Source organism: Phyllopteryx taeniolatus, chromosome 8 (genome assembly GCF_024500385.1).
Source record: "Phyllopteryx taeniolatus isolate TA_2022b chromosome 8, UOR_Ptae_1.2, whole genome shotgun sequence".
In the NCBI taxonomy this organism is placed as follows: domain Eukaryota; kingdom Metazoa; phylum Chordata; class Actinopteri; order Syngnathiformes; family Syngnathidae; genus Phyllopteryx; species Phyllopteryx taeniolatus.
In genome coordinates this window covers 5167579-5194157 of record NC_084509.1, presented here as the reverse complement: position 1 = coordinate 5194157, position 26579 = coordinate 5167579, and the positions used below count along the sequence as shown (strand labels likewise).

The 26579-nt window shown below is 40.8% G+C and overlaps 2 protein-coding genes across 26 annotated transcripts in view; both read left to right on the top strand.

Moving 5' to 3' along the window:
- The window catches only part of gramd1bb (GRAM domain containing 1Bb), a 75460-nt gene extending 49239 nt beyond the window's left edge, over window positions 1-26221 (top strand). For 9 of the 24 annotated variants that reach the window (XM_061781256.1, XM_061781259.1, XM_061781277.1 and 6 more), the window contains 18 exons: window positions 1697-1720; window positions 4709-4729; window positions 5825-5848; window positions 13262-13346; window positions 14345-14448; window positions 14540-14635; window positions 15013-15093; window positions 15803-15918; window positions 16484-16646; window positions 16727-16976; window positions 17819-17962; window positions 18039-18157; window positions 18222-18364; window positions 18455-18558; window positions 18881-19181; window positions 20527-20634; window positions 20923-21043; window positions 22262-26221. In XM_061781256.1, the coding sequence (XP_061637240.1) occupies window positions 1697-1720; window positions 4709-4729; window positions 5825-5848; window positions 13262-13346; window positions 14345-14448; window positions 14540-14635; window positions 15013-15093; window positions 15803-15918; window positions 16484-16646; window positions 16727-16976; window positions 17819-17962; window positions 18039-18157; window positions 18222-18364; window positions 18455-18558; window positions 18881-19181; window positions 20527-20634; window positions 20923-21043; window positions 22262-22351 (2094 nt within the window). In that variant the 3' untranslated portion in view covers window positions 22352-26221. Of the gene's footprint in view, window positions 1-1696; window positions 1721-4708; window positions 4730-5824; window positions 5849-8028; window positions 11906-13261; window positions 13347-14344; window positions 14449-14539; window positions 14636-15012; window positions 15094-15802; window positions 15919-16483; window positions 16647-16726; window positions 16977-17818; window positions 17963-18038; window positions 18158-18221; window positions 18365-18454; window positions 18559-18880; window positions 19182-20526; window positions 20635-20922; window positions 21044-22261 lie in introns of those variants that run through there. The other 15 variants (XM_061781267.1, XM_061781269.1, XM_061781268.1 and 12 more) reach the window with 8 other exon arrangements.
- LOC133481918 (dapper homolog 3) overlaps window positions 22413-26579 on the top strand; it is a 30064-nt gene continuing 25897 nt past the window's right edge. For both annotated transcript variants that reach the window (XM_061781282.1, XM_061781281.1), the window contains exon 1: window positions 22413-22546. The gene's annotated coding sequence lies outside the window, so the exon portion shown is untranslated. The remainder of the gene's footprint in view (window positions 22547-26579) is intronic.

Below are 26579 nucleotides of genomic sequence, written 5' to 3'. Positions count from 1 at the left end.
CATCCATTTTCTGTACCGCTTATCCTCACTAGGGTCGCGGGCGTGCTAGAGCCTATCCCAGCTAAGGCTACATCGCGGTCATGTGACTGCCGTGTGTCGTCTGATTGGTGAATTGGAGTCAAATGACATTAGTGATCCCGTTTGATTGGCGCAACGGGCGCCCTATGCAGAAGTCGAAGATGGTGTCTAAAAATAGACGTGCATGCGCGAGAATGAATAAATAAAAGTAGCGAATGGCATGTCGATCATTGTAACGGAGTAAAAGTATTGATCCTTCTTCACATACATACTCAAGTAAAAGTAAAAGGTACGGTGCATTTAAAGTACTCTGACAAGTACAGCTCATGGAAAATGTTACTTGAGTAACACCTCTGTATATTGCCCCTCTCATTGAGATGAGAAATGAGAATAGAAGCAGAACCTCTTTGAGGGAAGTAAGTAATCTCTCACAGTGTCACACAAAACTGAGCATTATTATCTTGATAAAGGCAGAATTTGTAATACAGCTCTTGTAGTGGCTCTCACGAAATTGTGCAGATGTCCCAAATGTTTTGGCCGTTAAGTGTGAATGCGTTTCGATCCTTTTTTTGGGTAGGGAAGAGTATTTGTGCAAAAGCAAGTCAAATGTGTACTCTCTTTTCCTCACAAACCGACCCTATGCACTTCAGACGGTTCTAGTGTTGAGCACAAACTGTATAGCACACTATGGCAGGGTTTGTACACTGTACGCAGTATACTGTGGCGCCATGAGCGCCCTCTAGGGAGTGCGTGACATTAAAAGTGTTACTGTGGTCTGGTATAATAATTACACATTCCAAATTGTTATTTTCTCCTGTTTTGTTTTGTTTTGTTTATCTCACAAACTAAGAATGTTAAATATGAACATCTACCGCCTCTATAAAGTTTGGGAAAGGCTGTGCTATAATTTCCTCATCGGTGCAGGTTTTTGCTTGGCAGAGTTTAAAAAATGGTTCCTATTGTCTCTGAAAAATAACGTTAGTGTTGAAATAAAAAAAATTAATGAATAGGGCAGTCAAAAACAGTACATAAACAAGAGGGTTGTTTTTAAGCTGCCTCATGATGCTCGATTTGCTGCAATGCACAATGTGCTTCACACACTCGCTAAAACACACACACAACACAAAGCACATGCCAAATGATTACATCACTCCTCACTTGTGTGCCACAAACTAAGCCATCCAGAACAACCACCCCCCTCCGCCCAACTGCAATTCGCCCCCCTTCCCCTGTGTATGCCAGTCAGCCCTGGTCACATGACTCCGCCATGGCGTGAGGTCGTCCCGGCAACGTGAGCTTGATCACCCTAACCCTAATGCAATCCAAATAAAAGTGCATGTTCAGCAAATGGGGGCACCCTGCCTCCCTGCACAAACACCAACAATCACGCCGGCCTGCCGTGTCACATGCGCGCTGCTCCGAGCGGTGACATCATCGGCATCAGGCCTGCATCACACTGCACTTTCATAGCAGCGAACAACCGCATTAGACTAAGGTCCAACCGATATAGATTTTGTTTTCAGGCCAATGCCGATTATGTTATGATGAAATATTATAATTAATTTTGAAAAGGGCTAAAATCAGCCGACCGATGAATCTCCCTCAGTTTTTCTTTCAACTCTTGTCTGTTCTGTGTTTATCTGACTCACTGGTTGTTTTCTCCTTAATTTTCTTTCAGTATGACAGACTAAACCTGATTAAAGTAAGCATTTCTTCTTCTTGTCTTTTGACCCATTGATGACACCTCTTGGCCTTCCTTTCCACTCGATCACTAGACTCCCCACCTCCTCAGTACACGAGCCACTGTAGGATCCTCTGTGGTAGCTGCAGTCCTGTCAGTGCCCCCCCCCCCCCCCCCCCCCCCCACACACACACACACACACACCCGCCCAAATGCTGAGTTTTTAGCATTTACATTTTCTCATTGTGCATCAAATAAATGTTATTATCAAATATGCACGCAAAAGTCAAACTTTGTCGTAACCAGACCTCAGCAGTTCGCTCATACTGTACTGTACTGTACATTTGGGTGGTTTTTATTCCATCCATGTCCAGGTGGGTGTCAGTAGAGTGCATATCAAACTGTTTTGGACTGCCAAACAAATTACAATTATGTTTCCGCAGTCGGTGAAGTTGGAATTCTAATCTTGAAAACAATGCCGACAATAAAGCAACACGTTGGCCTTATTCTTTGTGCCTTGACCTGTGTGAAAATTATTAGAAAGACACAGGTGTGTCATAAAATGGCTTAAGCAAGCTGTTCATCCACTTTGCAGTTTGTACAAACGTGGTCTAAAGGAAATGTTCTCAGAGTTTTGGGAATGTATTCATAACTGTGCAAAATCACAGTTCCACCCGACCAAACATGCCAGAAACGTATCTGATCATTGTACAACGTGCCGGAAGTTGACAGTTTTTTCCCCTGGCCTGTACACTGAATGACGCTTGATGAGACTTCAGTCAGCACTGATTCAAACCTGGAAACTGAAATTAGCCTTGTCACAAGCTTAATTCTATCATTTGTACACTATTGCATTTTTGGACTAGTATTAAACTGTATTACCCGTATAATAGAATGTATCTCAAGTGAAACTAGAGTTGAGATTACTAAACAATTGAGGCAGCTCCCTGGAACATAAACATAGATGCACACAACATTATGGGGTGGTCACATGTCCGAATCGGCTGGACGCTGTTGATGACCACCTAAAACGTAAGATACTGCGCGGGGAGTTCATTTTTTAACACATGCTACATCTCCATATTTGTCCTTAAAAAAAATGGAAACCGCAGCACATCTCGTCGCAGTCTCATTTGCTTTCTACACCCCACCACACACGTCATCCAATTGGCTCGATGCTGTCAAACGTGTCACGCACTCGCCACATCAAACGTGCTAGTATAAACACACGCACGCACACACACGTCCATACACTCATGCGTGAGCTTTATCTAGCTAGCACCTTCAAAGTAATTCCTCTCGTTTCTCTGACACCTTCAAATCAGATTAGTCCACATTAGCCCAGCCATTGTCACAGCCAGGCCTCAGCGAGCAGTGTTGTTTTATGGCAAATGACATGGCTGTAAATGACGGCTTGTCAAATACTGTCCTTAAAAGCACTTAGCACATTATCATTATGTAGCTTTTTTTTTTTTTTTTGAAGATAAAATTAACCTGATCACCATTTTGCCTGTGCAAAGCTTCTGTAAAGGCCATTTCTGCAAAATTTTTTAATTTAAAGTTACATTTTTTTGTTTGTTTGTTTGTGTTTTGGTTGTGTTTTGCTTCAGTGGGTGTTTCTTTTTAAAATGTTTTTTCTTGAGAAAATGCAAAAAGATAATTTAACAAGAGCTTTCTCATCCGCATTTTCTTTTCTTTTTTTAAATGAATGTAACAATACACTGGATCTTTAACCCACGTCTCCTCCATGTACAGTATCTTCCTGAATGATCTCCCGCATGATTCCCAATGGAGCGTCACTTTTATAAAGGCTGGAAATAGTTGTTCTGTTATTGAGCTGATTAAAGTTGAGACACTCTGCTGTCCTCTGCTGTTGTGAAACTACGACTTACAACAGGTGTGTCAAACTCATTTTTGTCGCTGGCCACATTGTAGTCACGGTTTCCCTCAGGGTCGTTGATTGTGAAACCATATAAATGTTTAGTCACCTCATAATATTATTACATACACACAACAAATTGATGGATACCTAGTTTTGAAATCAGAAGTCAAGGATAATAGTTTGTTCAACTATTGTTCAAGTTACTGTAAACAGAAAATGCTTGCAATGTCTCAACGATACTATTTATTGTTATTATTTTATGAGAATTTGAGCAAGAACCATGGAAGTTGACACAGATGATTTGCTTTGGCGGGCCACATGAAATGACTTGGCGGGCCAGATTTCGCCCCCGGGCCTTGAGTTTGACACCTGTGACTTACATTGTATGAGCACACTTTATGACTTAATACTGAACACCTCATCAGGTACACCTACACAGTTGAATTAGATGAAATCATTACAAATGTAAAGATGACTGCTCAGTTTTAATTTATTCCCAATATGTTTATTATTGTGGTTGTTGTTTGCAAGAGGCACGCCAACAAAAACTGAGCATTATTATCTGCATCTTTTCAAAGATCACCTTTGTGACACAACTATTGTATTGGAACTCATTGCATGGTGCATTTTGACATTGTTGAGTCGTTGATTTTGTAGAATGCAGAGATGATGTATTATTTTTCGGGTATACGCTACTGAGTGTGTCGGTACAGTGGTCTGCATTTTTAGTGTGACATCATAGTTCAGACTATTCAAGACACAGTTTCACTTCAGACATTTAGAAACAGAAATATTATTAATTCTAACATTTCCTATACTGTATCCACTCAACATCACAAATCCTGCCTGTATAAATGTAATAATGTACAGTCTTAATTGACACTGTCAAAGATAGTTAGCATATCGTCAATTTTATTCCTCTCTGACAGAGTTAATCAAAACTGAGCTTTATTATCCTTGTACATGTGTTTTTCATCGAGCTTTTTCATTAGACTGTGCAAGTATGATAGCTGGTTTGACTTTCACACGAGTTGGTCAGTTTTCACATCCCCAGCATGGAGAATAATTCCTAATTTTAATAATGAAAATCTCTTTTCTCTCTTTTTTTTATCTCTTTGCCTCTGCAGAAGAGCCAAAGCTGGTATAACGTAAGTGCTCCTTTTCTTACTGTATATGTCATTGACACGTTTTTGTGTGTTCATTGTGTACGACTGTGTGTGTATTGCTGACATGTCAGTGACAAGTATAGTGTCCGTCAAAACAAATAGAACGGATGTAAAAGTGCCTTTTTTGGACAGCAGTCCTATACATGGGGTCAATCGATATTTACCTGATCATGCTGGTAACGCACATGCTTGAATATACTACTGTATTTATTCAACGATTGGTAAAATGAAACAAATATATATTTCTAAATCATATGTCGGTAGAAAACGCCCTTTGTTACTGGAAATACACCAGGTCTGATTAATTGCTGGTTTATGTACCGTGTGTAGCACTCCAGCAAGTACGCCCTCCTGTTGAGACAACCTGACAACGTTTGTATTCATGAACATGACAAATTAACAATCACATTTGTATGGAATATAAAGCTTGCTTATGAGATCTGAGTGTTTCAGTGAACCTTTTTGTTTAAATGGATACATCTTTCTACTTTAGCAACATCAATATGTGTGAGGTTTTGTGTCCCATGCCAGTCTTTTCTGAGTTTTTACAAATTGCCGTAAAACCAAATATTATAACACTCTGTCACACTGGGTTTAATCAAGCGCAGCAGAAAGTCAATCAATGTTGGAATTATACACATAAAGTATCAAATATTGGGACTCACATATTTATATGTGAAGTTCTCAATGAATCTTCCTTACCAAGAGCATTTGGACATTTCTGATTCATGATTTGATGTAACACCTCAGACATGGTGCACTGTAATGAGAAATGAAAACTATCATTATTCATCACACGGAATTGAGTGTTGCAGTTTTTTATCATACCACCAGGTGGTGAGCTAACTCTATGTATGCGCCGCTGGGCTTCCTTTCAAATCCTTCCTTGACACACTTTTTGACTGCCTGTTGTTTTGATTAAGCCCACACAGTGCATAAGAATAGGAATTTTGGACTTGATTCCACAGTCTTGAACCTGCTCTCAAAAAAAAAAAAAAAAAAAAAAGTGTTTTGGGGACCTAATCCCATTTCTTTTTTATTATTATTATTCCCTGTGTGTGTACACTCTCTCCCCAGCATGAGCGACAACATATCATGAGAGTAAGCATGACTTGTATTCTTTTGCTCACACCGGCCCGACAGACTGGCGGCATAATAATAATAATCTCCCCAGTCTGTTTGTCATTCCATTGACCGAGTGCTGTTCCCACCTCATTGCGATGCCAAACTACACATTTATGTACCATTTACAAAGCTTCAAATGCACAATAATTATCAGTTAAAGGGCTATGTCAAAACATATGTAGGCATTAAGTTCTGGATTGGGAATGCACAAGTGCTCATTTAAAGTTCTGTTCTGACTTCTAATTCTGGTACGCAACAGGTGGCAACACGCGCATGGGGGTTCTCACTGTACTAAACAAATCCACAAACCATCACCAGGGGCTTATGGGCAATCTTTAAATGCCTTTACATTACATAGCAATGGAGCATGATGCTTAAAGGTCCTGTGTCCAAATGAAAATGGAGGACTCTGAGAGGGGGACATGACAAACAAGGCCCCAACAGATTCTTTAATACCTCGCCAGTGCACTGGATTGCAGCATGCAACTCACATGTCCTCCGCTAATATCATCATAACAATTAGTGGTCTGGAGCTGATGTAGTTGCAGATGACATTATTAAGAATTCTCTTTAACAACTAACCTTTACAGGTGAGAAAGTGATGATCTTTGCATATAATTAATTAGTTGGTAATATTACAAAAATATTGTGTTAGTTCTGTTATAGTCACAATATGTTCCGTAATTCGCACAAGCATCTATTTGTATGCCTCCAATGTTGCAAAGCGCGTGACAGTTAAGCGATCAGCCAGGCGCCAGGAGTAAATACTGATGGCCTCTGCCAAGTGCAAAAGGGTGAAGGCAAGAGGTACAGTATTGTTTTGATACACATTTATTGTTTCTTCAGTTTGTTGTTTGTTGGCACTAGGATTTTTTTTTTTTTTTTTTTAGAATTTTCCACAAAACCTTGTGAAAGGGTCTCATGTGCCAATGAAGAGCCCCTTAAAACATGTTGCAAGTCGGGACAATAATGTAAAGTTGCACACGTAAGCGTCACATGTCTATTCCTAATGTTTTGCATCGTTTTTCATTCAACGGGAAGTTGTGTTTTAACTAACAAACAGACTGACGAGCAAACAAATCGCCCTACATTTTTGGGTTTTTCACTTTTCTAAATACATTTTTTGGGTTGGGATTTGCCGTTTGAGTTACAATGGAACTGTTACCCTCCCCCGCATAATTAGATCTGATACAGTTTTACATCGTCCTCCATTAACCAGGATGTGGTCTGCTGAATAAAGTTTTCGAAATCTGAATCTGACATACAGCAAACAAACATAAAGCACTTTTGATGGTGATACTACTGAGTCCCCAGTATTGTTTTATTTTTTCTTAATGAATTAATATGGTCTCTTCTGTTGCAATGTAGCAAATATAAGTCAGAAAAACAAATGTTCTGTGGAACCTCAAAGTTCAAATCCCATCTGTTAAAGGACGCTGCTTATTTTCCCATTTGTTTATTGGATATTTCGAAGCAATTTTTTCTATGGGAAATAGGGTAAATATAAAAAAGCCATGCCATGGGCAAACTGTTGCTATCATAAACCATTCATGAACATTGGTCTAGGTAACATTTGAACATTCTTAAATGTCATAAAAGTGTCCAAATAAGTTCACTACTGTAATACTAGAATGTAAAACTACACAAGTCTTAACTTTGAAACTGTTAAGGTGATTCATGATGCCGATGCCCCTTGCAAAGCTCATTGTTTAACATTCTTAATTGTCGCACAATGTGGAAAATTGGCAAACCACGAGCAAGGGAAAGCTCATGTGGCTGAAGTGTACCCGTTTGTCCACTGCTCAGGCTGATGTTTCACAATGTCACGCATGACAGCAGTTAGGATACTAAAATCATTTTTATTTTATGCCTCCAAAAACCACGGAGGCCGACTGGTTAGAGCGTCAGCCTCACAGTTCTAAGGTCCCGGGTTCAATCCCCGGCCCCGCCTGTGTGGAGTTTGCATGTTCTCCCCGTGCCTGCGTGGGTTTCCTCCCACATCCCAAAAACATGCATTAATTGGAGACTCTAAATTGCCCGTAGGTGTGACTGAGTGCGAATGGTTGTTTGTTTGTATGTGCCCTGCGATTGGCTGGCAACCAGTTCAGGGTGTACCCCGCCTCCTGCTCGATGACAGCTGGGTTAGGCTCCAGCACGCCCGCGACCCTAGTGAGGAGAAGCGGCTCAGAAAATGGATGGATGGATGGATGGATGCCTCCAAAAATGTCATGAACATGGTTAGGGCGACGGCGAGGAACGCAAGGCAAGAAGATGGTGGACCCAATTGCAGGGAAGCAGGGAGGCAAGGCAGGAGTGCGGGAATCTCAAAATAATAATATTTAATCACAATGATAAAACAACTGGCGACTATGACAAAAACAACTGGCGACTATGACATGGCAAGACATGTGACAACGACAATGAACCGACAAGGACTGAAAGAAACCAGGGAACTAAATACAAACAAATTGACGAGACAACGAGGAACACCTGGACAAGACACGAGTGGCTGGAGAGAGCTGATTGGTCGACACAAAGTAGACGAGAACAGGTGGACACAACAACCTAATGAGCACACGACAAACATGGAACACAGGAAAACATGGAACAAAACTAAACACAACCCAAACCAAAACACAGACCATGACAAAAAACTGCAAAGCCTTAGCAGTCAAATGCTGATGGCTTCAGTCTGACTGATACCTGAACCGAAAAAGTGTCTTGTGACTTTTGGGATGTGCTGTAAAAATTGAAACGAGCAGCCGTTGTCCTGTTACTCTGAATTGCCTTTACTTCTAAAAGTAAAGTCATATTTAGAGGCTCAATATTGTAAATTACATAAGCTCCTCTTGCTTGAATAATAGTTTGTTTTACCTTTTGTGTAAAAGACTACTGGCTGGGCTTGGAACTGCATGCCACATACGCATGTGAAAAGAGTCCAGTAAATCTTTTATTGGATTTGGTTTTCTCATGAGATTTTAGGGATGTTATCGGAATATCACAATTCAATGAATGCAACAACAGGGCTTGTTTCCTTGATTTAAATCAGTGTTGTGCACCGTGTATGTACATCCACCTCATGTCAATAGTGACCCCCAACAGCACTGAAGCCATTTATTTTTAATCCTTTAATAATTGTCCTTGTGTATGTTTTGACAATCTAAAAGGCTGGATTCATCTGCACAAGCTTTATATGAATCCTTTCTGAGCAGCTCTCCCCTCAGGCTGCACAAACAAGACGGAATATATTGACAAAAAGGGTGGGGAGTGCATGTGGTTGTTATTCAAAACAGCAGAAGAGCTGTTGAGCCTGCCAAAGAGAGATGCAGTGTGCATAGCGGTTTTCCCCATTCTTCGTCAGTATCGATACAGACACCCACCCACATTGCTGGCGTCCTTGCGTTATCATAAAATGGAGGCCAGTCAAATATTAATGAAAAGCCGCTGTCGAAAAAAAGGATGAGCTTATCGGGTCCCCACCCCCACCCTTAAAATGACTCAAACCCCACCTTGGTTTACAGTACCAGCCTCCTCCATCCCTGCCTGTTTGTGCAAGGTGTTAATAGTTAACCAGATCCATAAATACTGTCTCCCGCTGACTACCTAGTCCTAGACACTGCATCGATGGAACGTTCTTCACTTGATTTATTGGAGGACAATGCATTGAATGAGCTTTGAATAAAGGGCCACTCAGAGCTGTGGCGCCGCAAGTCATCACCAAGGAAAACTTATCCTGTCGGCACGAGTTCAACTTAAATTTTCAACCACATGATAGAAAGGCATTCTAATTGAGAGACGGTTTTTTTTATGTGTATAAGCAGCACTTTTCCATCATTTTTTGCTAATACGATTTCAGTCCTCAAAGAGTTTTTTAAAGGTTATATTGGGCAGCAGCAGGAAGTCACAGTTAAAGTCTTTGGAATGAAGGTGTAGACTCACACTGCCGTGGTCTCCATCAGAATGCTTGCCTTCTAGATTCTTGGGAATATTTTTAGTCAAGTGTTGCAGGAAGTTATGCATACTAATTGTATTTGTAGTGCCGTCAAAATAGAACCTGCAAGCTCTGCATCGTTCTGGCCCGCTGAGCTGTAACATAAGGGGATCATGTATTGTGTCGACATGAGTGGCCTCGATACTAAAGCCAGAGTGAGCAAGGAGGAGACTCCCTAAAGCTTACAATACATTGCTAGTTTTTTCATGAGCTGTTTGATTGGCGCAGTAACCTTATCTGGCTTTTGACACAATCAACTCAAATATAAAAAAAAAATAATAATTAAATGTATTGGTAAACATGGATTGTGTGCATCAATCACTGTTCATAAAAAAATGTTAATGAGCCTAACTTTGCCAAATGGCTAATTTTCATCAGCAGTCCCTGTGCCAAATGGTGATACCCAACCAGAAACTGAGAAATAAACTGCAGCTATGAGCATATAACAACATGATAGTTAAATCAAACTTACATCACAGTTAGATAAATCCGTTCTTGATTTCTTGTAATTTCATCCCTAAGTATAGAATTGTTATTAATGGTGAAAATATTGGTTCTCTGCAAGCCAATTCTTAGCATTGTGTATAAAATCCAAACAAACTGATTCCAAAACTTTCTATACACCCACTGATATCAATCCCATGTCATCGCTTTTGTCCAAGTTGTCCACTCAATTGGCTGCACAATTAAGTAAGATTATTAACAGTCTATAAAAATAAGTTAGCCTCTGGTAACAGTTAAAAAAAATTATAGTACTCTTAACTTTAATGATGAATAATAAAGGAATAATGTGAAGGTGAGTTGTGGCAAAATGTTAAAACTGTCAATTTACAGAAGTGACAATACTATTCATAGTATGGTGACACTGTCGTCTTGCTGCTTTGAATGTGGGACCGCTTTCTTCACGTAACTTCCGGTATTGCTTAGCTGACGTCTTGCGCAACAAGCTGATGTTCCGCAATGTCGTGCGTGACAGCAGTTAGGACTCTAAAATCATTTTTGAGGCATATTTTGGTCTAATTCCTTAATGTAAAACCTCAACTTTAGACGTTCCACTGTACTGTGACATATTAATATTATAGAACATAATTGTTTGTCTTATTAGCACATCGGCTTGACAACAACATATCTCAACATTCGTGCGTTGTTGAAGGGAATTGCAATTTCACGATTTGTCATATGTTACATTGGCGGTGTTGTTCTGCAGCCCAGTTCTGACCGCGTCATGATGGATGGTGTTGTTTTGCAGTCGGAGGTAACTGGAGGTTACGCTCACATCTGTTCTCGGTAACTCAATCACTTGGCCAGACTCAACAGTCCCTGCAACAGAGTTAAAACTTCACGTTTTCTCTAAACATCCTCAGCTATGTCCACCATACCCCACGCCCCACCCTGCCACTTCACCATTCTTTCACTTCTTGACGTGTTTCGTTGTGTGGGTCATAAACAGACTCATTACAACGCTCTCAGACACCACACACAACTCGCACACTTCCTTGGAATAAGAGAGAGGAGTGGTGTTGGTGGGGAGGTGGGTGCTTCTGCCGTGATAATAAAGGACTTGTTGCTCGGGGTTACTCGAGGGCAACGGCCGTAACTCCTCTCCCCGTGTGTGTGTGTGTGTGTGTGTGTGTGTGTGTGTAAAAGGAAGAGAGAGAGAGAGACACACAAGGCTCATGTGGCTGAAGTGTGCCTGTGTGTCCACTGCTCAACATTGACAGGGAGCAGCAACCCAAAAGAACAGAAGAGGGCGGCCACTCATCAGCAACTCTTTACTTTTACTATTCACTGACAAGCCCTTCAACATCAGTGGCAGGGGGTTGCAGGCAGGAAATTCGCTACTATCCATGGGGCACAAAGGATCGAACATGGAACTGGATGAGGAATGTTTGATGTCAGATTGGGAGGCTGTGCTGGAGCTGGATGAGGCCCTGGCGGGGTGGCTTCTGCAGGGTCCAGCAAGAGGGGAGTGGGGTTGGGAATGGGGCTGGGCTGCCTCAGACCTCCAGGAACCTGATTGGAACTCTGAGGAGATCCCAGCAGTAAGTCCTCCTCTACTTTTTAAAGAAAGCCATGTTTGGGGGGAAATTGGTGGTTTAGAAAGATTCATTTGGCTGTAGTAGGACCAAAACGAGGATCCATACAGTACAAGTAGTGTATGCTGCTGTCAGGATATAGTTCTGTGGTAATTCCCCATTAATAAATAAAGCACTGACTTAGTTATTGTAGTTAGTTGCTATTGAACTCTCAAAGAGCTCTGTTGTCTGGCGTGACCACAGGCTGGTTCATCATTAGCATACTGTTCAGGAAAGCACATATTTTAAGATTCAAACTTGCATGTCAAATGAGATGTTCTTTTCCCACCGGCCTGGTTTCAAGGGAATACAGTATATTCTTTTTTTGTTCCAGCATACTTCTTGTTCCTGGTTTGGCAGCTTTTGTTTTACCTCAAGGTTTCCTGTTGAAGGAAAACATTTAGCACAGACAGCAAGATCCCTTGCTCTGGCACACATTTGGAGATTTTATACAGTGCATCTTCTTGCAAAGAATGGTCATGTCTGATCAAGCCAACAAATGGAAGATTTGATCAAAAAGTAGTAGAAGACATGACTGCAAAAAAAAAAAAAAAAAAGCTAGAGGATTTTCACCCTTGTATTTAGAAGTTAAGCACCCATCAGTTTCTTTCCAAGCTTTAGTCAAAACTATAACTACATTAAAAAACAACATAGTCAAGCATAGCCGCAACATTAATTACCCCTGCACAATTAATGATATCCAATAAAATACCAGTATGCAAATTTTTTTCGTGGTTAGTAGTCATTTACATTTACTGATTTATACAGAGGCACAATTTTTTTAAATACTATTTTGTCCCTCTCATATAGCTAAATAAAACATCCAAAATAATACAAGCCCCTCTCAGCATGACACAGAGCCCCGCAAAAATTAACATATTGTTAACACAAAAGTGAGCATTGATGTAATTGTGAAAGGCATAGTTTTAAAAAAAAAAACAGCCCTTATATTGGATCTCATGAGATTGTACAGGTGTACTTTATATTGTGGCAGCGCTACGTGACACTGAGCTGGGAATGCGACTCACGGCATGTTAATTGAATGATCTGCAGCGGGCTGATGTTTTGGAATTGAGCTTTGACAAAAAAACGCAGCTTTTTATGTGTAACCCTGCTTGCCATTGAGTCCACATCCATGTCCACAATCTTGTCAAAATCCACTCAGGCAACTCTTGATAATCACCAGTGCCAGTGAAAGGATTTGACAAGCTTCAAACCGTGCTGCATAACAGAGACGACGCTTGTGTGTGAATGAGCGAGCTTGAAGATGCTTGCGTGTGTGCGTGTATGCGGCAGTGTGTCTCACTGTGCTCGTCCCTGCAGGTGCTGAGCCCCACGTACAAGCAGCGCAATGAGGACTTCAGGAAACTCTTCAAACAGCTACCTGACACAGAGAGACTCATTGTGGGTGAGTGGACGCCGGTGACACACAGACACCATCTGAAACCGTTGGCTGGCACCATCTTAAGATCACGTCTCAACTGCTATGACTGTTATTACACAATTTGTCTTGCCTCGCAGTCCTCGTGAAGGCTGCTGCGGTTGTCTTGGAAAAAAAAAAAACTCTTGCGGCACTACAAAATACTCAGTAGAGCGCAGGCTTACAACGACAAATTATACTGAGTACCAATTGATTCACGGTTACAGAAATCTAACCCTAATAAATAATTATAATAATGCATTACACATGTATAGCGCTTTTCGAGACACTTAAAGACGCTTTACAATTGCACGCATTATTCATTCACTCCTCAGTCACACCCTGGTGGTGGTAAGCTGCTAGTGTAGCCACAGCTGCCCTGAGGCAGTCTGACAGGAAGTGTGGCTGCCATTCTGCGCCTACGACCTCTCCGACCACCACCTAACATCCAACCACATTCATGCGTAAGCAATGTAGGTTAAGTGTCTTGCCCAAGGACACAAGGATGACATGCGCCATGCCATTTTTCATTTTTGTCATTTTTGTCGTCAAGATTCATACCTGGCATTAGGAACTCGGACTCTCTCATCACCTTCAAATCATTACTCATCTTTTCAAACAGGCATACTCTTTATAACAGCTGGTATACGCTCCACCTCATCCACTATCCTAATGAGGACACAATATAGAAAATGGATGAATGGCAGTCTTGACACTTTTGTTATGTTTTTTTTTTTTTTTTTTTTTAAATGAGTGACTGCTGTATGACAGCTATACAGTACTAGTTAGCATTGTCAATTATGTTTGGGGTAAGTGCAGTGGTTGACATAGCTAACTTTCATGCAGCTAGTATGGGATCAGTTCCCATTCAAATCCTCATTCACAATATGGACAAACTGGACTGATTGCGATTTAAGATACGCGGTATAGAAAACGAATGTGGGTTGTGTGATGTGCTGATGCAGTGTCATGTCTTCATGCATCAGACTATTCCTGTGCTCTGCAACGGGACATCCTCCTACAGGGAAGACTCTACCTCTCCGAGAACTGGATCTGTTTCTATAGCAACATCTTCCGTTGGGAAACACTGGTATGCTTGTTACCACTCTCTGTGTTGTCATTTTGTTAAAACAGTTGGTTTGAATTTTGAAAGTACGTGCTCTGCGTTTTCACATGTGCAGCTGACAGTGCGGCTAAAGGACATTTGCTCAATGACGAAAGAGAAGACTGCCCGCCTCATTCCCAACGCCATCCAGGTCTGCACTGACAATGAGAAGGTAAAGTTTTGCTGGACAAAATAGAATTGTGTTATTTGCCATTGCACAAAAACATTAAAATACCACCCATAAGGTGTGATCAAAGAGAAATAACATAATGAAACAAATAAATGTCATATCTAAAAGGACTTACTTCTAAATGAAAGAAAAACATTTACACGTTAGTGTACATTTCTGTTAGTGTTTATATAACTCCAGACATAATTTTAACAGTTAAATGCAAATATTCAGTACATATCAAAAATAGAATAACTCAGTTTGGGGACCTTGCTGGGACTTTAGCGATGATTGCACCAGTCTGGTCACTGGGTTGTGCTCTTTAATCAAAGACTAGCCTACATTTTGGCTCCATACTTAGTAAGAGTTTTTCTTTGCAGCACTTTTTCACCTCTTTTGGAGCCAGAGACAGGACATACATGATGATGTTCAGACTTTGGCAGAATGCGCTGCTTGACAAGGTAAGCCAGTGGAATCCCGCAATCTCGTCCTTTTGTGGTCGTCATTTTATTTTATTTTTTTGACAATTGCGCAAAAAGATACAGAGTCCTCTAGCAATTAAAGCAGTTTGAATGATTAATATAGCCATAGTCCGGTGCAACGACCATTGTGCAAAGGACGCATCATGCATGTTTAAATCCTGTTGGTGGCTGTCACAAAAAGAAGTGATTCATTTTATTCATAGCGCACATTTACGACTTTTGTTTCACAGAACTGAACATTACATTGATGACATTCATGCCCCAGATTATCGTACGAGTCGCTTGAAGTCTCGGCGCCCTTTGCACAATGGTCATTGCACCGGACTATTAGCGAAAGGCAAACTATACACTGGACTGGTCGCGAGTCAGTCAATGGTCACATAGAGACTAACAACCATTCACTGTCGAATTAGTATCACCACTGAGTGGTGTCTTAACACACGATGCCAGACATTACAGGGATGGCCAAACCTTTGTACTCTAGGGCCAGGCCATTCACGTCTTTAAAAAAAATTATATCATAACATATCTTATTTCAATAATTAAATAATTTATTAGCATGTTTCAATTGTGTCATTTATGATTTACTTAATCATAATTAATTGACCAAGTAATAAAATAAATAAATAAATAGATGTCTCTACAACCATGCACCCATAGTTACCGTGGCGTTATGCTTTCTACTCAGCCGCTGTGTCCCAAAGAGCTGTGGCACTTTGTCCATCAGTGCTACGGCAACGAGCTCGGCCTGACCAGTGATGATGAGGACTACGTTCCCCCTGATGACGACTTCAACACCATGGGGTGAGTGTGGCTGCACGGTGGACAAATCAGTTGCTACGGCTGCAAACAATTCCCTAAATTACACGCAGGTTGATTAAAAGCTGTTTACAAGGGTTTTAACAAATGCATTTAGATGCACAATGAAAGTATTAACAACCCCTTCTCCTCTCTGTTTATTTGCACTTACTTAAGATTTCCTAATGACTGGGAAGTGGGAAGTGGATTTCTAAATTAAAAGCAGCAGAGCTGTGTTTCCCAAGCAATTATTGCAGCTCTTAGCAGCAGGGAGTGGATTTCACTTCGGGAGGCAGTATCCGCCCGGACTGGTCACCAGCCAATCGCAGTCTAATTAATTACATGAGACTGTGTGCTCTAAATGTACTGAGAGAGAGTATGGATAACTTTGACATGGAACCTTTTGTCAAAAAGTCAAAAATAATGATCAAATGTGACCTCTTAACATCTTTTCAGTTTCTTGCCATTTTCTCATTTCTCTCTCTCACTCTCACTCTAGAGTATGAATAACTATGTGCTTAACTGTATTGTATACTGTTTATCTAATTTTGTGGCTTCGTGGCGCCTTCAGGTTCAGCGAAGAGATTCCGAATGAGGAAAATGAGATGAACAATGACAACTTGTCTAAAAGCAGTGCAGAAGCCAAGCCTGAGGGGAGTCCACCTCTTCTTCATAAGAAGTTCGTCCCAAACAGCACCATCGACCGCACGAGCAACCATGACACACCCATCACAGTAAGCTGCGTCGCTCATGTACCACGTTTTTTCACAATACATCAATTGATTACATGTATTGTCTTTAATTTCACCTTTAGATTGCCAATAAAGGACCCTTGTGTGTTGTTGTTGTTGTCCCCCCCCCACTCCAACAGTTTGACCTCCCAACAGAAGATTTCACAGACTGCCAACCAGATGGCGAGCTGCTAGCAGTGCCTCTGTTGGTGGAAGAGAAGAACAACGAAACCAGTGGAACTAGCGGCCCTGTCCCTTCGCCCTCCCTCGACTTCAACGACAACGAGGATATCCCCACAGAGCTCAGCGACTCTTCTGAGACACACGATGAGGGTGAGTGCAAATAACAGATTATACAATCCTTAAACCAGCCTTCATTACCAGCTACACATTTCCACTCTTTTGGGAAGGCATTCGACAAACGTTTTGAGTGGGTCTGTGGGAATGTTGTCCATTCAGCCAGAAGAAAATTTTGTCATCAAAACATCAGAAATCTCAGTTTTGCTGTGCAACTGGAGAGTTTGGTGTACAGTCAACCCCCATTCACATCGCAAGTGAGATTTTGAAGACCCATTCGCAATAGAATAAAAAGCCACAATATTAAGAAACTGTATATTCATTTTTATTTATATATATATATATATATATATATATATATATATATGTGCCTTTAAGAGGCGGGGCCTGGTGGGGTGGCATGTGACGCAGGCAACATGAAGGGAGGTTTACTGTTCTCCCGGCATTCAGCAAACAGATTACATATGCGTCATCATGCAAGGACATTACAGATTTCTGTGATGTAATGGGGACTTCTGTGATAATATGTGACAATGTGACACCGTTGTGACACTGTACATCCTCTGTTGGCATTTGAGATGGCTATTTAGTGGAATTGCAGTGGGACAAAACAAGATTTGACAGGGGACAGTCCTAATACCGTGTGTTCTAGTTCATCCCAAAGGTGTTGAGAGTTGTTAAATCAAGGTCTTCCACACCAGACTCATCCGTGCATGTTTTTAATGGCCCTTTCTTTGTCTCACAAATAATGCATAGAATTGTCCAAAATGTCTGTAAGATAAAGAACTGAGGGTTTAGCCCAACCCTTGATTGATGTATTAATACATGAAGCGATGTGTCCCAGGACTCTTGTCCTTATGCGTGTTTGTGATGCATAGGTGAGGTTCAGGCCTTCCACGAGGATCTGAACGGGAGGCAGCACATCAATGAGATTTACAAGTTTAGCGTGGACAAGCTGTATGACATCCTCTTCACAGAGTCGCAGTTCATGAGCGACTTCATGGAGCAGCGGCGATTCTCAGGTCTGCATTTGTGTTGTTTCTACCGCCGGACTTCCAGAACCTCTCACGCGTCATTAATCCGTTTTTATGTGTTCAGATGTGGTTTACCACCCATGGAAGAAGGAGGAGGCAGGGAACCAGACAAGGGAAATCCTGTACACCATCTCACTGTCCAACCCTCTTGCCCCCAAGACAGCCACAGTCACTGAGACACAGGTATGTTCAAAATATATCAAATGTACTAAATGTTCAAGTGTTAAATCTATAATACACCTTTCAGACGCTGTACAAGGCCAGTCAGGAGAGTGAGTGTTACATCATCGACGCTGAGGTCATCACGCACGATGTTCCCTACCACGACTACTTCTACACCCTCAACCGCTACATGCTCACCCGGGTCGCCAAGAACAAGTGTCGCTTACGGTGAGTGAGACTATCAAGATAAGTTTTTAATTGTCTTGCTGATTCTTGTTTGTGTCAATCAGGTAAGGTTCGGTTGTATTTGTTTCCCAGGGTATCGACAGAGCTGCGCTTCAGAAAGCAGCCATGGGGGCTGGTGAAAGGCTTCATCGAGAAAAATTTCTGGAGCGGGCTAGAGGAGAACTTTCGCCAACTTGGTAAACTTGAGTAGTATCGTGTGAACGTTGAAAATTGAGTGTCTCGTTGGGATTGTGGTATTGTTAGTTTTCTGAGCAGCTTCTGAAATATCTGTCTTTTTCTGCAAGATGTGAGATCATGGACAGAGAAGCAGTGATTCCGTAACTCTGATGTCATCAATAAACCACTAAAATATTATGTACGGTTTTCAAGGATTGCTGTGATTTTCTATGATGAATTCACCAGTATTACAGTCTTCCATACATTTTCTTCTATCGTATTGAATCTCAGAGACAACAGCTCATCATTCACACTCAATCATTGAGGAAATGTCTTTCTCAGAGGTGGAGCTATCCAAGCTGGAGGAAATCCTGACCGAGGCCCACCAGCTCTCACCAAAGGGGAAAGCGGTGAAGAACGCCACGGTGAGGCGGAAGAAGAGGCCGACCCCCCACATGCGGAGCCAGCATCTGGATGAAGCGCTCAGTCCCGTCACCACGCCAACAGACGAGGAAGTGATTCAGCGCATCAAGCAAGTGGCGGGCTCCACACAGACCAGACATCAGAGTCCGGAGCACCGTCGCCTGCCTGGAGGCTTGGCTCTGTACAGCGTCTCCAAACTGCTGCTCATCATCAGCTTTGTGTATGTAGCTCATCATAACACACACACACTAGAAAATATCCTCACATCAATAAGGTAAAGGGGTCTCAGGTGAGCTAGAGCCAATCCCTGACTTTGGGCGAGGGTTTGGGTACAGGTCACCAGCCTATCAGGCACATGTAGACGGACAACCATCTTCTCACCTATGGACAATTTCGTCTTAAATTAGGCTAACATGCCTCTTTTGGGAATTGTGGGAGGAAGCCAGAGTACTTAGAGAAAACCCACACAAGAATGAGGAGAACATGCAAACTATACTCTGGAAGGACAAAGCTGAGATGCAAAACCCTGAACCTCAAAACTGTAAGGCAGACTTGATAACCAATAGGTCACTGTGCTTATGATCTAATGAAATCCAATTCAAGAATTGTATGTAACTTGCACCTTTTGTGCTACATAAGATACAAATATTTTAAATGCCTCTCAGCCAGAAGCAGTGCAGATCTACATCACTGCAAACAATACTTATCATAAAAACAGACTATTAAATTACCTTTCTGGCAGTGTGAAACAACATTTTATCAACACCAAGCAAAAGGTTGGTTCGTTACAGTCCACTTGCACTGGGGCAAGTCGAGACGAGACCAACCCAGTCCAGCAGATGATACTACAATACGTTTTGGGGAAAAAATCTGTGTGTGACAGTTGGCACCTACTTTGAAATGTGCATTACTGCCACCTACTGGTATCCTCTAAAACTATCCCCAGTATGTTATTTTCAGACCTTAGTGAGGATAATCAGTACAGAAAATGGATGGACGGCGGTCTACCCTTTTTGAGTGTTAGTGAATTTCCTCAAATAGTGGTCATTCCTTTGACCCTAGATCTATAGTTGCAGTTGAGAATTGCCCTCGTTCTAAAAATACAGCAGAATTTTTGATACAGCTGTTGTACTGCATTGCCCACATGTACCTAATTTTGTGGTCAGAAGAGATATTTCAGTGTGATACAAACTGGTCACTTGCTGAACGACATAAAGGGCATTTCTTTTCTTAAAATGTATTATTAGTCATTAGACACTTGCTTACAGGGTTCTACTCATGCCTTTCATCTTTGTTTCCTATTTCACTAGTTTCCCGAAATTCTCTGGCTTTTTCTCTCATTTAAATTTATAAGAATATATGTTGTGATTGAGTGTAATCCCTCTCTCCTCTCGTTTCCTTGCCATCCATAGGATCTGTCTAAGGTACATGTAGTATGTTTATCTGCATAGCCACAATAGCCAAAAGCATTGTTCAAGTATATTTACACATGTGTAAGAAAATCCCAAAAGGAAGTTTTTGTTCCTCAACTAAATTGTTTTATCTTATTTCCTGTCCACCCTCAGTCTGGTCCTGCTGGTGTTCCTCAATATGATGCTCTTCTACAAGCTATGGATGCTGGAATACTCTGCACAGTCTTTAACTACCTGGCAAGGTCTGCGGCTGCATGAAAGGTTTGCACACAAACACACACACACACACCCACACCAATACACGCACACATTTTTACACCATGATTTCCACAGCATGCAGACACATTGCTGTTTGCTGTCCACAATAACATGATCACATATGTGACTGGAACCCATTAAGTCTCTTGAATGGCTTCAGGGCTGAAGGAAAGCATTTGCCGAGATCTTTGAATGGAGGCCACGCTTCAGTGGCCGTACCTTGCTAACTGCTAAAGTCTGTTTGTGCATGTGCGTACGTGTGTGTGTGTGTGTGTGTGTGTGTGTTCCCAGTAAACTTCCTCAGACACAAATGGAGTGGGCCCAGCTCCTGGAGGCGCAGCAGCGTTTCCATGACGCCGAGCTGCAGAAGTGGCGGGAGATAATCAAGTCATCTGTGGTACTACTCGACCAGGTACTCACACACTAGAAAATGTCTTAAAGTAACACTGAAGTGGGATGTTACTAATTTTTGACAGAATCTAAAGATACACTCACTACTCACAACATTAGGAAAACCTGCACAATAATGCTCTAGGGGGGATCCTCGTTTTACCAGAGTTCTGTTCCCTACCACCTGTATTGATAAATATATTTTTGAATACAGCTCTTGCATTACATGTCATGATTCAATTCTTCAGGTGTAGCTATGATGGTGGCCAGTGTGCATGTTTGATTGAGTGGCAGGAAACCGTTACCACAGTGAAACTGGGACATTTGTCCCACATAAATAATGGTTATAGTCTATCAAACTGTACCGACTGCTTGATACCAACCGTGGCTGGAAATTTAGGCACTGTTGCCAAAACACTTGGAAAATAGATTACCCGACTTCTTGTGTATGCTACATTAACAAGCATAACTACAGTTTAATGACATGACTGTTTGAAGCCAAACTTGCTAAAATATTGTTTTCTTTATGGCTAGTCTCTTCGGACCAAAGTTAAATACATGTGAATCATTTATTTATACAAATATGATATGATATATATATAAAAGAGAACAAAGCCTAAACATTGAATGTTGTCATCTTTAGTGGCTCTGCGGTGACATCTCGTGTTACAAAAAAAACATTTAAGTTTGCTTTGTCAAAGTCCCCTTCACCATATACCCCAACCGGCAGGCCTGTTTTGTCGAATGCAGAAGTAGGTTTTGCATACAGTATATCGGATTGCATTATACAACTTTATTACTATTTATCTTTAAAGGCTCCACTAATGTACAGTGAACCCCCACTATTGGCAGGGAATAGCAACCGTGCCCTGCCCCAAATAGCGAAAATCTGAGACTAATTTACTCCCCAAAAAATTCTGGTAATTGCCTATAAATGCCACAAGATGGCAGAAAAGCACTACTTATGTCTACATGAAACTCCTCAAAACACTTCAACATACTTCACTGACGCTAAGATGGAACCGGATGGTGCAAAAACAATACTGTTATTGCTTTGGCCTGCGCTCAAAAACAGCAAACTGGTGATTTTGGCTGCGTATATTGGCAGATAGGTTTCAAAAGAAATCCCACAACAGATGAATTTGCGAATGGCGAATAGCAAATATGCAGGTCTTCACTGTAAATAAACATGCTGCAGTTGAAGCTAACATAATTTCCTCTTTATTTCTACCTTGATCAGATGAAAGACTCTTTATTGAACCTCCAGCGTGGTATCGGATTGAGGGACTACAGCTCGGAAAGTGAAGACAAGAGGACTCACTACCACTGACCCGCCGCCACAAACAAGGCCAAGAGGGCATGCTGTGCAATATTGGACTGCTTTTTTTTTTTTTTTTTTCATGAGTCTGTATGCAGGGAGATAAAGAGAAAGCAGGTCCAGGAACAGGAAGAGTGGGCCAAGGCAGGACGACGACGCAGACAGGAATTAAGAATATGTCTCCTGCAGCACTGACTCCATCCTACTGTAAGTCATGTATGTCATCCTGGGGACCAGGCAGGGAGAATGAGTTCACACTACTGCATGCATTCAGACATCTTACAGCAACTCCTGTCAGTGTTCATGTGGTTCCAGTTCCAGTCTGTGTGTATCAAAAACAACTGGAAGAGGAGAGACAGGGTTCATTTGGAGAGTTCCGAGTCTTTCTACTCTCTCGACTGTTCCACATCGTCCCCCTAGAGGTCCTCGCTGCAGCGTCTCTTTTCATGCCTCACCTTCTTGAAAATCTGGTCTGAATGGTCTTTGTCAGGGCTGGTTCCCTGTCAGGCAGCCAAATATGAAGACGACACAATCTGCTTTGACAGTGTTTGTTTCTGCACAGTGTTAACGAACCTTTCCCAGTCAATCTGATGGTCGAATGTAGAACTAGAATGTATGATTCAATTAGAAGACTTTCGATAAGGGACACTGCAGCCAGACTAGTAGGGAGACGTCTTCTTACGTGTTTTATTACTAAACTGTGACTATATCTCTTTAGAAGTGTTTCAAATTAGAAAGAATTCTATGAATATATTTGAGATCTATAAGAGTATTTCATTATTTAATATATATATATTTCAAAATATATGAGCATTACCTATATTTATTGTTAATTTATGTACATAAGAAAAGAGAGCGCTAGAGCTGTTGAAGAATTTCTAAAGAAAAAACTGTTTTCTTCTTTTAAAAAAATGCATGCCAGATATGTCTGTGACATGTCCAGTGTGTAAGTACGAGTCTGCATTTGTGCGATTATATTCGCACTTGTGCGTGCGTGTGCGTGTGTATGCGTGTGTATATGTGTCAAGTGTGACATTTTTACCATTCCACACGCGTTTTTTTTTTTGTTTGTTTGTTTTGGTTTTTTTTTTTAATTAGTTTTCCGTTCCTGGTTCCTGTAACCAGACTGCCTTTAAAATAAATTAGCCCCAACCAAACTAGAGTTTACAATCAAAACCAAATGTTTGGAAATCCAATCCACTTGCTGTAAACCAGTGGTGTTTTTCTATGAAAAAGTAGCTGATTTGGCACAAATCATTTAGGTAGGCCTAACAGCTGTGTACTCAACCACACAGATGACATATTCAGTATAAAACTACTCAAATGTAATAAAGTTTGAATGGTCACAATGTCCTTGTCCAGCCACTTATTGCTAAGTAGAATTCCTACCTACCACAAATGATTGTTCCCTAAAGCCCAATAATAAATCTGGCATGTGCTGCTCATGTTCATTATGATGTTTCCTTCATAACTTGGGGCAGAGAACATTTCTCCCAAAAAAGGACATGGAGAGTTAGCAGTGGCCCAGTTAAAGCCCGACACACACAGGACATTACTCCAAAAACAGCACTTTAAAGACGATGACTGGACTTTATTTATACAGTCATATAGAAAGTGAACACACCCATGTTAAGATTTTAGAAGAGTTGTGCAGAATCATTACAATGTACTGTATATTTGACGGAATATTAGAGCCACACTGAAAAGGAAAAAAAAATTATGATGAGGAAAAACTAAACATTATGGAAGCATAAAGTTGTAATAGTCTTAGATGAAACTCAAAATTATATCAGAGTAAAGTCATAAAATTACAAAAACCTAAATATTTTATGCAAATAACATGTAAGTGTAAAAATAGGAAAAACTCATTATTTTACAGGAAAAGTTTTAATATTGAGGGAATAAAGTTGGACTATTACAAGAAAACAACTCGAGGTTTTGTTACAATAAAGTTTTAATGTTGTGAGATAAGAGAATGAAGTCATAATACCCATCCATCCATCCATTATCTGAGCCGCCTATCCTCACAAGGGTTGCGGCAGCGCTGGAGCCTATCCCAGCTATCATCGGGCAGGAGGCGGGGTACACCCTGAACTGGTTGCCAGCCAATCGCAGGGCACATACAAACAAACAACCCTTCTCACTCACATTCACGCCTACGGGCAATTTAGAGTTCTCAATTAACCTACCACGCATGTTTTTGGGATGTGGGAGGAAACCGGAGTGCCCGGAGAAAACCCACGCAGGCACAGGGAGAACATGCAAACTCCACACAGGCGGGGCCGGGGATTGAACCCCGGTCCTCAGAACTGTGAGGCTGACGCTCTAACCAGTCGTCCACCGTGCCGCCTGAAGTAAAAATAAGGACAAAGTTGTACATTTTCTCTGAGAGAGAAGTTATAATTTTACTAGAATCAAATTGTAACATTACAAGAATAATGTCAAAAGTGTGAGAGAATCAAATCATAATGAGGACTCAAAATTATATCAGAGAAACGTAATCATTTTATCAAAAAAGTAAATATTTCATGCAAGCACAATTCACAAGGATAAAGTCATAATATTCGAGTACAAGAAAAAAAAAGGAATTTAAAAAAATGCAGGGATAAAGCCCTAATATTCTGAGCATAAAAATGATAAAATGACTTGAGGAGCTTGTCCTATATTTATATTAAGTTTTATAGGTTTTACAAACAATTGTGCTGTTTGGTGTGAAATTTTGTATTCGCTTGTTAAAATTATGGCTATAATTATGGCTTTCTTTGTCCTTGTAATAGTAAGGCTTTATTCTTTTTTCTTAGTTTTCTCTTAATTTTAATGTTGTTTTTTTTTCTTTTAAGAATGGCTCTAACACTCCTTTGTAGTGTTAAATCCCAAAAAGTATTGAGCTTTTTTTACAATCTGCTGGGGCGCTGCCACACTCTCCCCAAATGCAAAATGGCCGCCAAAGGCAATGTCACAAGTCACTTAACATCCCAAGATGTCACACTCTTCTTTAAAGTGCACCAATTTGAATGACTCCAACCATTTTTTTCAAGTGTTTGTCTGGGATGCAACGAAAGCATGAGAATGAACGTAACCTTAAGAAAGAATTCTAGAAATTGTCCTGTTGTATGTTCAATGAGATATTATTGTATGTGTAGTAGATTGGCCTCGAGAGCATGACTAGAAGAGAAAACCTTTTAGCTGATGAACTTCAGCCCTAACCGAAAGCACTTCCAAACATACAAACTTCCTTGTGTTAAACTCATTTCACTAAAGAAAATAAGAGAAGCACTTTATTCCAGCTTTGACGTCATCTTCCAAACATTTATTTGCATTTTTGGTCTTGATGAGAATTATTTTGGCCCCCAAAACGTGTATTTGTGTATTCTTCTATGTATGTGTTCTCTGTGCTTGTGATGTATAGGAAGGAAACGGAATCTTAACTGTGTATGATTTAAACGGATGAACTCCTGCTGTGTGGGGGCTCCCTTGAAGTTTCTTTTTGCTACGTGTTACACCGCTACATGTTTTAATATAAATATATTCGAGAGAGAATGCGAAACCACAATGTCAAACTTGATGGCACTAAAGGGTTACAAAGAGAATCTATGCTTCATTTATATGATGGTACAGAATGTCATGAAAAATGTGAAATGGAGAACTATTTTTACCTTTTTAGATGATTTTTGTTTCAGAAACACTCAACTGATCAAGCTGGATAGCGAGTATAACTCGGTGTATTTCAAGGACAGATTTGATTTCATGACTCTATTCAACTACTCTTTTCTATTTATTTTTTACAACAAGTCTCATTTAGATTAGTCCAGCCATACTATTGATTAGTATAGGCTACTGTATCTGCATTGTATTAAAGATTGTGTTGTCAGTGCAGTGGAACACTTTGATGGTATTAATTGGCACTAATCAACACTCATTTAAAAAACACCTTTTGTTAAAGCGACAGTAAGGAGTGCTTAGGGAATTTGCTCTTGCGACTTTCCCATAGTAAATGCTGCTATTTTTCAAATAAATAAAAAAAAACAGCCTTTATGAAAGCAACAGTAAGAAACAATCTTGGCATATGTAATACTGTATCATTAAAGCACTGCGGCAGTTAGTGTACATTAAGAAACTAGTGAATGTATGTGCTTATGGTTCGCAGTTGAGCAGTGTCCTGGCTGGTCCACAAATCTTACAGTCCACTACAGTAGGTGATCTGTGGTCGCCATGGAAATAACTGCTATATTGGTTTCTT